The sequence below is a fragment of the Schistocerca americana genome, chromosome 3 (genome assembly GCF_021461395.2).
Source record: "Schistocerca americana isolate TAMUIC-IGC-003095 chromosome 3, iqSchAmer2.1, whole genome shotgun sequence".
NCBI lineage: Eukaryota > Metazoa > Arthropoda > Insecta > Orthoptera > Acrididae > Schistocerca > Schistocerca americana.
Genome location: NC_060121.1, coordinates 892159040 through 892171656, shown reverse-complemented (window position 1 = coordinate 892171656; position 12617 = coordinate 892159040). Strand labels below are relative to the sequence as shown.

General features: G+C 40.3%; 1 protein-coding gene across 1 annotated transcript in view; it reads right to left on the bottom strand.

Moving 5' to 3' along the window:
- The window catches only part of LOC124606478 (proton-coupled amino acid transporter-like protein pathetic), a 145611-nt gene that overhangs the window by 92848 nt on the left and 40146 nt on the right, over nt 1-12617 (bottom strand). The window contains exon 2 of the mRNA XM_047138460.1: nt 9361-9444. Within this exon, the coding sequence (XP_046994416.1) occupies nt 9361-9428 (68 nt within the window). The 5' untranslated portion in view covers nt 9429-9444. The remainder of the gene's footprint in view (nt 1-9360; nt 9445-12617) is intronic.

Genomic DNA, 12617 nt, shown 5'->3' with positions numbered 1-12617 from the left:
ACTTGTAAACAATTTTATAGAAAGTGTATGAAGATTTGAAGGAGGTTATAAGGAGAACTTGACGGAGAACTGGATGACCTAAGACCTAATTTAAAATAAGGCCCCTGGAGTAGATACCACTCCTTCAGAATTACTGAGGTGCTTGGAAGAACATTATTATTATTATTGTTATTATTATTATTCCCAGTTTTACAACATATTTATACTTTTTCGGTAACCCAGTATTCTTTGTTGCCATCTACATCTAGATCTACATCCATACTCCGCAAGCCACCCGACGGTGTGTGGCGGAGGGCGCCTTGAGTACCTCTACCGGTTCTCCCTTCTATTCCAGTCTCGTATTGTTCGTGGAAAGAAGGATTGTCGGTATGCTTCTGTGTGGGCTCTAATCTCTCTGATTTTCTCCTCATGGTCTCTTCGCGAGATATACGTAGGAGGGAGCAATATACTGCTTGACTCTTCGGTGAAGGTATGTTCTCGAAACTTTAACAAAAACCCGTACCGAGCTACTGAGCGTCTCTCCTGCAGAGTCTTCCACTGGAGTTTATCTATCATCTCCGTAACGCTTTCGCGATTAGTAAATGATCCTGTAACGAAGCGCGCTGCTCTCCGTTGGATTTTCTCTATCTCTTCTATCAATCCTATCTGGTACGTATCCCACACTGCTGAGCAGTATTCAAGCGGTGGGCGAACAGGCGTACTGTAACCTACTTCCTTTGTTTTCGGATTGCATTTGCTTAGGATTCTTCCAATGAATCTCAGTCTGGCATCTGCTTTACCGACGATCAACTTTATATGATCATTCCATTTTAAATCACTCCTAATGCGTACTCCCAGATAATTTATGGAATTAACTGCTTCCAGTTGCCGACCTACTATTTTGTAGCTGAATGATAAGGGATCTATCTTTCTATGTATTCGCAGTGCATTACACTTGTCTCCAATGAGATTCAATTGCCATTCCCTGCACCGTGCGTCAATTCGCTGTAGATCCTCCTGCAATTCAGTACAATTTTCCATTGTTACAACCTCTAGATACACCACAGCATCATCCGCAAAAAGCCTCAGTGAACTTCAGATATCATCCAGAAGGTCATTTATGTATATTGTGAATAGCAACGGTCTTATGACACTCCGCTACGGCACACCTGAAATCACTCTTACTTCGGAAGACTTCTCTCCATTGAGAATGACATGCTGCGTTCTGTTATCTAGGAACTCTTCAATCCAATCACACAATTGGTCTGATAGTCCATATACTCTTACTTTGTTCATTAAACGACTGTGGGGAACCGTATCGAACGCCTTGCGAAAGTCAAGAAACACGGCATCTACCTGTAAACCCGTGTCTATGGCCCTCTGAGTCTCGTGGACGTGGCCCGTTGTCTCAGCCTTTCTTCCTTGGCAGTCTCTCGTCTGAAATCCTTGTCCCATATCCATACTACATGAGTCGTTTTTCTTCCACAAAATAACAGTATTTGTTACATCCATTTTCTTCCTGATGACTTTATTTCTTTCCTCTTTTTCCACTTGGATACGCCTGCAGACCGTCTCCAAAAGTCCATCTCAGTTGCCATCAATATTCTTATTAATTACGATTTCACTGTTGATAGGAGGGGTGCTGATAAGTCCTTAGATTTTCCTAGTTGTAATGAATTTTGATTAATTCTCATTTGTTTTGACATTGAGGTTTGCTATTTACATTAAATGTGATCGTAATTACGTACCGGTAACATTGGGTTTAATTTTTCTGTGCAGGTTTGAGTTAACATGTCGCTAGCAAATAGAGAATTGTGCTGCGATCATGTATCCTTTTCTGAAAGAGAACACAGCCAAAGAAATTTATGATGATGCGTCTGATATATTGGCTGATAGATCCTCCTCCTTTTTCACTATATAGAACTGCCTTCCTGCATTTCAAACACATCATTTCAGCACTGAAGGTGAAAAGCGTCCTGGAAGCCCAGCTCACCAATTCCATAAACCGTGGATGCTGTTCACCCCATGATCCTGGATGGTAAGAGTATAACTGCTAAAATGATAACAGAGACCTTGGGCATATCCCGAGAACGTGTCCATCAAATTATTCAAGAGATTTTGGACATGAGAAAGCTCTCAGCCAAACGGGTTCCCAAATGTCTCAATGCAGACCAAAAGCGTGAACGAATGATTGGTTCACAGTCCATTGTAGTCCAATTTCGCAGGGATTCTATGAGATTTTTGGATCGTTTCGACACCATGGATGAAACATCGATGTACATTTATAATCCAGAGACCGAAGAACACTCCATGGTTCTCCACGTCCAAAGAAGTTCAAGACATAAAGATCACCGTCTTTTGACGTAAAGGTGCAATACTACTTATTGATTACTTAGAACGTGGTAAAGCCGTTGCGGCAAGGCACTGTGTTCATCTTCTCGGAAAAATGAAGTAAGAACTGGCCTCCAAACGTCGAGTACTGTTGACAAAAGAAATATTGTTTCTGTAAAGCAATGCCCTTCCTCACATGGGGCCATCACGCAGCAAAAATTGGCAGGGTTTCACTTTGAAATTCTCTCAAATATCGTGCTTATTTGCCTGACTTGGTCCTCTCCCCGCCCCCCCTCCCATCCCGCTCAAGACTATTATCTGCTCCCAAACATCGAGAAATATCTCAATGGGAAACGGTTTCTGAACATTGAGTAAGTCAGAAAGGCAGTCGATGAGTCTGTTGCAGCATAATAGGAAATTTTTGTTTTAGGTGTGTTAAAGAAGCTGGACCAAATATATCATAAATGTATTGAGCTCAAGGAGGAATATGTAAATTAAATACAATTTTTCAAACCTGTAACATCATTTTTCTTTATAAAGCCAATTACCTATCAGAATCCCGTCGTAGTTCTGATCTGTATGTGTCATGATGCTTCCAACAATTGTTTTGAATTTTTTAAATTTATTTCCTTTCTAAACTCTTCGCCCCATAAAATCCCACTTAATGTTCTAATAGTGAACTTTTTAACATTTATTCTTGAACTAATTTCCTTATCTAGTTTATGATCGCGTGTGATTGTTACTGATAGACATTTGTACTCTTCAGTATGTGTAATTGTCCCCATGATCTCTTTCAGTGTCAAATCTTGATTTGTTTCGTTTTATGCATGTTGACTTGAAGGCCCCATTTTTATACTCCTCTATTAATTTCCTGAGAAAATATTCAATGTCTTCTTCATCTGGCGCCAAGATGAGACAGGCGAAATACCCACAGACTTCAATACGAATATAGCAGTTCATATTTCAGAGTAAGCACGGGCTGACATGTGTGAATAATAGGGAACCACAAGTTTTATAAGTCACTGTTGCAAAATACTAACACGAATTATTTACAGAAGAATGGGAAAACTGACGCTACGATTTATCGTAGAAGCTAGGTTGAAGAAAGGTAAACCTGTGTTTATAGCATTTCTTGATTTAAGTAAAGTTTTAGACGTCATTCCGAGGAATTCACTCTTTGGTATTATGAAGGCAGCAGGGATAAAATACATGGAGCGAAAAGTTATAACCAGTACAGAAACCTAATTGAAGTATTTTTTTCTTTTTTTTTGTCATGTGGCCCGCAGTGCAAAATGTGTCTTTCAGTGACATGAAGACGGTCATAATATACCACTTACACTGCTCTTTATTTGCTTTTTATTGCGTAAATCACAAAGAGTTTTCTTCAGCATAGAGTAAGGTGGTTAAACTCATGGTATAGTCATATGTGAATATACACATGGTGGTAGCATAGCGTATACAAATTATAAATGGGCAGTGCATTGGCGAAGTTGTAATTTGTACTCAGGTGATTCATGTGAAAAGGTTTCCGACGTGACTTAACAGACTCTGAACGCGGAATGAAAGTTAGAACTAGACGCATGCGACATTCCTATCTGGAAATCATTAGAGAATTCAAAATTCCAAAACTAACAGTGGCAAGAGTGTGCCGAGAATACCAAATTTCAGGCATTATCTCCCTCCACGGACAAAGGAGTGGCCGGCGACTGAAATCAGTGGCGATTGTGAAGAGTTGTCAGTGTTAACAGACAAGCAAGACTGCGTGCAATAATCGCAGAAATCAATGTGGGACAACGAGGAACGTATCCGTTAGGACAGCGCTGCGAAATTTTGCGTTACTGGGCTGTGACAGCACACGACCGACGCGACTGCCGTTGCTAACAGCGCGACGTCGTCTGCAATGCCTATCCTAGATTCGTGACCACATCGCTTGGACCCTGGATGGCTCAAAACCGTAGCCCGATCAGTTGAGTACCGATTTAAGTTGGTAAGAATTGATGGTATGGTTCGAGCGAGGCACAGACCCCACGAATCCATAGAACCATGTTGTCATCAAGGCACTGTCCAAGCTACTGGTTGCTCCTGATGGTGTAAGCTGTGTTTACATGGAATGGACTGGGTCCTCTGGTCCAACTGAAACTATCATCGATTGGAAATAGTTATTTTCGGTTATTTGGAGTCTATTTGCCGTCATTCATGGGCTTTATGTTCCCAAGTAACTATGGAATCATCATAACGTGTAGGCTTTCACGGCCTGCGTCTTCATTAGTTAAAAATTCTGGGCTGTGAGGCTGAGGTCGGTCTATAAACTTCTTATTCCTGATGTTTTCACTGTGTGCTATACGCAGTACACAGTGAAAGATTTGCAGCATATTTTTAAAATTGTACATTCATTTGCTTTTTTTCATTCCAAAGTATTGGTAAAGTGAATGAGATTTCACTGCCTTTCGCGGGCAAGTGCTCTACCAACTGAGCTACCGAAGCACGAATCACGCCCGGTACTCACAGCTTTACTTCTGCCAGTACCTCGTCTCCTACCTTCCAAACTTTATTGGTAAAGAATTTTTCTTCTGAATAAACACAAACATTCTGTTCTGTAAGAAGGAATTTCTACGAAATCGTTAAAATGTAATTTTTGTTTCACTGTGTACTTCTCTCACCCACACGTAACTACTGCTACCTATATCTGTTTAAGACTACTTACTGAAGTCAAGCCTTATCCACTCTCTGCAGGTTTTACCCCGCACACTTCCCTCCATTAGCAAGCTGACTATTACTTGATGCCTCAGGATGTTTGCTATCTAGCGATCCTTTCTTCTTCCTGACGTTTCGTTGCCAACTGCACCGTAGTGGTCGAGCGGTTCTAGGCGCTTCAGTCCGGAACCGCGCGACCGCTACGGTCGCAGGTTCGAATCCTGCCTCGGGCATGGATGTGTGTGATGTCCTAGGTTGTTTAGGTTTAAGTAGTTCTAAGTTCTAGGGGACTGATGACCTCAGAAGTTAAGTCCCATAGTGCTCAGAGCCATTTGAACCATTTTTGTTTCCCAACTGCAGAGAACGTCTTCCGAGGTGAGTCAATGAGCACGTGACACTGGCAATAAAACTAACAAAATTCATTGGACACTGGACATTGAATGTAGTCTTTCGGTAGCTATAGGCAAAACTGAAGGCAGAATAATCAGTGTCCTTTGTGATACACAAACTGGATCTTCTGCATATGAGAACACAAAACCTGTTTATTACTTTACTTTCTAGATGGTACGAGACCAAATATTTCTCACCGTCATCTATTTCTTCAGCACTTTAGCTAAAAAGAAAAAAAATGGGATTTTTACCTAAATACAATCACCTATCACAACACACCAGTTCGAATTAAGAAGATGTAGTGATCAACTGCTCTCTGATTCATCAGATGAGACAATTTTAAATCCTTGTTCATCAGTTTTACTTTATGCCCCCTTATTTTCACATTAGCTTGTTAATCTCATAGCACTTCTTTTCTCTTTTCCTTCTAACTTTACCCTTTTCCTTGAAGTTTTTTCTTTAATAGTCGCCTTCTCAGGTGCTGAGGTCAGTATGATGCCTCTCCGTTTTGAGTATGTAGTTGTTTTTCCACGAGGATCTTTACGGAACTCACGAAACTCCTCCAGTGAGATACATGATTTGCTAGTGTTAGGGTGATCAATGTAGAAAGTTCAGCTGACTGCATCAACATTTTACATGTCATCTTTCTAAGTGCTTGGAGGGGTCACACATCCCTCTGTATCCAATGGCTCTGCTGGATTAGCTGCTGGATTAGGAACACCGTTTAATTTAGAGACTGGTCTGAAACCGCAGACATAACGAAATTGAACTTATCGAAGATGATCACATTAAAAGGATAAATTCCACTTTTTCTAAGACCAAAAGCTACATTTGTCGGTGTGACTGCCTTAAGAGAACTTTCCCAGCACATTCTGCAACTTCACAAATCGTCATAGGCCTGAATTTCCCAGAATCCACGGGTCTACACTGTCTCACTGTGTACTGTACACAAGTGTTTCACTGTGTGCTGAAGACATCATAAGCTACAAGACTGGTTAAGATTCATATCTGTACATCTAAAACTGGTCAGTATATAGCTACTACTGTACATTGATCACAAAATAGCAAATTCCTCTTAGCTGCATGTATTATGCAAAATATTAAACTTATAAATAGAAGATAATTGTAATTCTGACTACAAGAAACATACAATAACAAATAAAGGGAATATAGCTCTCCAAATTTTCCACCGTCACAGCCAAAAATGTCTCTGATAAAGGTCAACATTTAGTGATATCAGTATTACTAGGAACAGTTCAAACTGAATATTCCTCTGTGCACCATGTTTAATTGTGTACTACTCTCCTTTAGTTATGTGGAGATTAAGAGACTTGTACAGGATGAACGAGCATGGAGAGATGCCTAAAAGCAATTTCCAGACTGAAGACCACAATAATAACAATTATGGGAAAGAAACACAGTCACTTTGTTTAAAAAAATGAGGATGAACCACACTTAAAAAGAATATCGGTCTGGTGACTGTAGCACATCAGCGTCCTGCAACAAGGATCTGCGACAGTCGAATACTACTCAAGAGGTCAACAAAATAATTGAAATCCAATGAGATGCACATGGACGTTGCCAAGCTGTGATTGATGAATCTGCTGTAGACAACTGACTAATTGCTCTTCGTCACCTATGTATTTCAATTTTATATTACATAAAATCGAACTCACTTTGTTCAGATGTTTTAAATAGCCAAATACTGTGTAGAAGCTATAAAGTAAAACTTATACATACTATATGTAAAATTAATTTAACGCAGTGTTAAATTATATATATATATATATATATATATATATATATATATATATATATATATATATATATATATATATTTCCATTAATACTAACATTCTGAGAGAGATAAAATGTAATAGTAATTGCGAAATCAACATAACAAATGCAGAAAATTATGTGTGACACAAATATCGATCGTTTCCGATTATTTTACGTCCCACTCCTTTATCACGCCTTGGTTCACTCCAAGCAGTGCTAAGGCTGTCTGGTCGACAAAATCCTTTATCTTGGATAATTAGATATATGCGTAAATGTTTTATCGTACCAATGAACCCAACAAGCGACCTGATTTAGCTACGGTTAAGCATATGTAATCGTTTTATATGTCATATCCAGACAAACTGTTACACCAAGGCATTTGGATGTGTTGACTGATTCCATTTGCGACTCATTGATATTATAAGTTACAGCAATTCTGCGTTTTGTGAAGTCCAAAATTTTTCGTTTCTGTGTATTTACACAAAGTTGCCAATCAGTTTGCAGCTGGAAATATCATCACACTTTGCCATCACATTTGAGCCAATATTTTAGATCGTACTTCTTTTACTTTCCTCAAAATGTTAGGCCTCTTGACCTGTTACGATCTCGTCGAGAAGTTTTCCTGCCTTCTTTTCTTTGGTGGACCTAGCGATCGTATACCACTGAGGTGGTAGTGGAGCATGGATTTTAGGATCATCTTTAACCTCATTCGTCGTTCATGCTTTCTCTTCTAGTTTTAGTAGTTCTGTATGTAACATGTGAGGGGTTCCATTTTAAGTCCGTCCAGCTTATCTTCGTTTCTCTTCTGATCCCATTTCGTCTCAAGAATTTCATTTCACAAGCAGTTAGTCTTTGAGCATCTTTTGCCTTTAATATTTCGTTGCTGTAGCATAGAAAGTTCTTATAATTCTGTATTCTGATGTGTTTCTGGACTATGGAAGGTTTCATTATATTGTTAATGACTGCCATTGCTGCTTTACACCTGGTAGCTTTTTCAGGTAGGTGTGTTTCTTCTACAAAGAATAGTCTATATGTGGATGTGCTCACTTCTTCTGGAATTCTATTTGTCAATAGGATCTTGCTTTGCACTAGGTATCTTCGACAGAAGACCATACTTTTGCCTTTGAGAAGTTACTCTCCGTGCCATATTTCTCGGATACAATCTGTTAACAGGATGCAGATCGTTGCATGTCACCCTACGAAACTGCCACAAGAGCTAAATCATCTGCAAAAAAATAAAGCACCTAGATTTGTGTTTCTGTTGGATTGAATGAAGCCGCCTCTCATTTGTCTTCATTCTTGGATAATTTTGTTCATATCCGTACTAATATTATGTCTGTTACGTTTTCACGACTAAATCGCTGAACCGCTTTGAATGAAATTTGGTAGGGGCATAGCCTGAATTCCGAGAAAGAATGTAACCTAATTTAGTAAGTAAACGTCAACAAATATTCAATTTACTTAACTGCCTTGGCCACTGATTTTCAAGACATCATCATCGATATTTTCGGAACCTACGCTCTTTAGCATGGATGAGGTAATCCTGTTTCTGATACCGGATACCAGCATTACGTTTCGGCTGAAAATAAGTTCTAGAAATCCACAACACCCGGATGTCAACGATACGCGTCGTAATACATTTTCTTAATATATTTCAATATGAAATGGATAGCAACAAAGGTTATTGAATGTAGTCTTTCGTTGTAATTTCCCAGTGTTGTAAATTGTTGAGTTTACCAAGGCGGTAATTTTCAAAATTGTATCTCGTACTTCTGTTTTCATTAGCCTTTGATGCTAGCTGCTGGTGTCAAGTCACGTATTTCTATTATGATTTATGATGGGCACATCCGTCTCCAGGGACGGATTGAAATTAGAGGAAGATGTATACCGACGCACTGTGACCAGTGTCAGTTCTCGGGTAAGGAACAGATGCACTTGAGTAATCCTGTGGAGATACGAGTCCATTAGATCGGTGCTACAGTGGCGTAAGCAAGCCTGATCGGTAGAGTTGGCTGTTCCGTATACGGACAGCTGCACTGAGGAAGTTCGCAAGGTGCAGAAGGAAGTAGCACCGATTCACGAGGTGTACATCGCAGAGTCTGAAAGTGAAGTTCACTTCTTATCCGTGGACGCCAAGTGAAACAGAAAAGCATGGAGCAAATATACATCGGCCGACACTGTACTCACGTGGAGGAGAAGTTGTCAGCTGAGGTCGGCGGTCCGGTGTCGATTACCATTCCTTGATCGACCCCCATGCTTGAAGTCAACAACCTGAAACAGCAGGAAATGCAGAATTTTTACGAGCGGGGAAAATTCGTTCATACTCGATTCTATCAGAAAGTAAGCTAGTTAGTGCAGATGTATCTTTGTATTAGTCGCCGTCGGTGGTTCAGTGTGGAACGTGTTCTGCAAGTGGACCAAAACGCAAAATACAGATCAGTATGGGAAGCTTACGAATTATGTCTTGCATACAAGTAAAGTATTTCTTTATCGGATTAGAAGAGAAGTTTCTCAGGGAGCCTGCGACCATATTGGACACTAAATGGTAAAACACTTGTCTACTAGACAATATATTTTTTTTTACTTATTTATCATCTAACTACGGTCCGCGGCTCGTGGTCTTGCGGTAGCGTTCTCGCTTCCCCAGCACGGGGTCCCGGGTTCGATTCCAGGCGGGGTCAGGGATTTTCTCTGCCTAGAGATGACTGGGTGTTGTGTGTCTTTCATCATCATTTCATTCTCATTCACTCGCAAGTCGCCGTAGTGGCGTTCAAAAACTATGGGGGGCCGGCCGAACCGCCCCGCGAGGGGTCTCCCGGCCACCAATGCCATACGCTCATTATTATTATTATTATCTAACTACGCGTTTCGGGATAACATCATCATCAGATCTGTCAAAAACGACACAAAGTACCTTGTTGCCTCCAGCTTCATTCCCTAGTGCAGCTAACTCGGCAGCCACACTCGTTGGAAATATATTAGGCCTCGTAGCTACAAATAGGCCGGACCTCATCAACAGTGACAGATAGACACAGGGATTAGCGATCATGATGTCATTATAGCATCTATGATTACGAAAATTAATAAATCAGTCAAGAAGGCTAGGAGGATGTTTCTGCTAGATACAGCGGACAAATAGTTATTAGCGTCTTACTTAGACAGTGAATTGTCATCACTTAGTACCGGTAAATGGATATGGAGGAAGTATGAGCAAAGTTTAAGCAGATTGTGAATCGTGGTCTGGAGAGGTAAGTCCATAGTAAGTGGATAAAGGATGGAGAAGACACACCTTGGTTTAATAACGAAATTCGTAAGATGCTGAGGAGGCAGAGGCTGTTGCACTCTAGGTTCAAATGGGGACGCAGAAACGACGACAGTCGAAGGTTACTAGAGATGCATGCCTCTGTGAAAAGATCTATGTGCGAAGCATCAACAACTACCACCGTCACACCTTAGCAAAAGATTTGGCAGAGAACCCGAGAAAATTCAGGTCGTATGTAAAATCGCTAAGCGGGTCTAAGGTTTCTATTCAGTCCCTTGTTGACCAATGCGGTGTGGCAGTTGAAGATAGCGAAACGAAACCCGAAATTTAAATTTCACGTTCAAGAAATAGTTCACGCAGGGCAACCGTGAAATCAGTCCTTCATTTGAACGTTGGACAGATTCGCGGATGGGCAACATAGAAATAAGGATACCTGGCGTAGAGAAGCAACTTTTGTGAGCGCGAAGCCGGCGTCTGACACCGTCCCAGATGTGTTAAATTGGGTTCAGATCGGCCACATTTTGTGGCTAAATCACCACTTTGAGTTCACTATCATGCCCCTCTAACGACATCACTATGGTTGTAGCATTTTTACTCGGACAGTTAATCTAGGGGAAGATCTCGTACAGAGATACATGTTTGGTAACTATACGATGACAGGAATGCTTATGTTAGGGTAGCCAAATGCCTCCTCACGCACATGATTATTCCATAAGTAGTTCGTCTGTAATAATTTCAAGCAGTATTTATTTTTTAAAAAAACTCCCTCAAAGTAATTCAGTAACTTTAAATATATGTATAACTGTGTTTCACTTACTTTGTTACATATACACGCAATGAGGTGCGTAGCTAGTATCTGTAATCTAGGTTGTCGCGGCTATTACGTTCATTTGTCTAATAATCCCCATCACAATGCTCGATTGTCCCAGGCATCTGCTCAAATATTGTCAGCCTCTGCCTGTGATTTTGTTTATACACAATATTTTGGAAGAGGTGTATGAACAATACCTGTAAGTCTTTTTTTCCTTTTTAGTTATTAAAAATAAGATCATTAAACGTCAATAAATAAAGCTTTATAGTTTGACTTGATTCATACAGATTACACATTTAGTTCTGAGATCGTTTGTAATACAAACTCACGAGAAATTTTCATTAAGATTAATAAATGCTGTATATTATTTTAAAAATCATATATTTTCGTGAGGGAAATTTGGGGAATTATTTTTCTTTGCACTGGTTCGCAGTGCTATACCAATCACGATTCAACTTCAGGATAGGTCCGAAAAGCCCCGGCACTCATTCAAAACTGCTAAAGAATACTGTTTAGTAAAAGATTTCGATGTCGTTAGTGTGTTAAAAATTTAAGCTTTGAACATTTAGATTTTATTCATTTTAGAACAATCATTTAATGAAACCACAAACTGTACAATCTCAATCAAGAAACACGTCCCCTGGCAGAAAAGCTCTTTCTCTACTGTTGCTAGGAGCTAACAGACGTGCCTGAGTCACCAGAGGGTCAGTTGCTATAAAATATACTTGCTGCAATCGCTGGACAGACTTTAACTTTTGAAATGTTGGCCAGGTTTTCGCTACAAATACTCCAATGTGCAAGGTTGCGTTCCCGTTAGTGTGTGTGGGGTGCGTGAAGAAGTTGGGCAAGATTTATGCGAAGGAGAACTTTATAAACAGCTGTTTCAGAGCCAGTTCATAGTTAACTTGGACGTGTTGTGATACCGTGTATTCGAAGGGATAGGTCTCAAACGATTACTCGACATAGACACTATTCATTTCCGTGGTGTGGCTGAATATTTATCCTGCAAGTAAGAACCAGACGTACCTGCTATATTTCTCATGATCAGGATGTGCTTTGGAGACAAGCTCCCAAAGTAATAAGGTGGGAATGGTTGCAGCCAACGAACGGGTAGTTAACGGTGGCTGGACTGGAGTGCTGTCACTGACTTAGAAGAACACTGCTGGAAACGTTGCTGGAGTAGGTTAACGATTCGCTGCCGCGTGAAATACTCAATTACCTGCTGCTTCCTAATGACTGGGGCAGGAGCAAAACCGGAAGAAAAAAAAAGTGAATGCCACAGGCAAGTACGATTAACCAGCAGCTCATTGTAGACATCCAATGTGTTGGGGAAAAGGTCAGACCTAATTGGATCAAACGTGAAGTAGATGA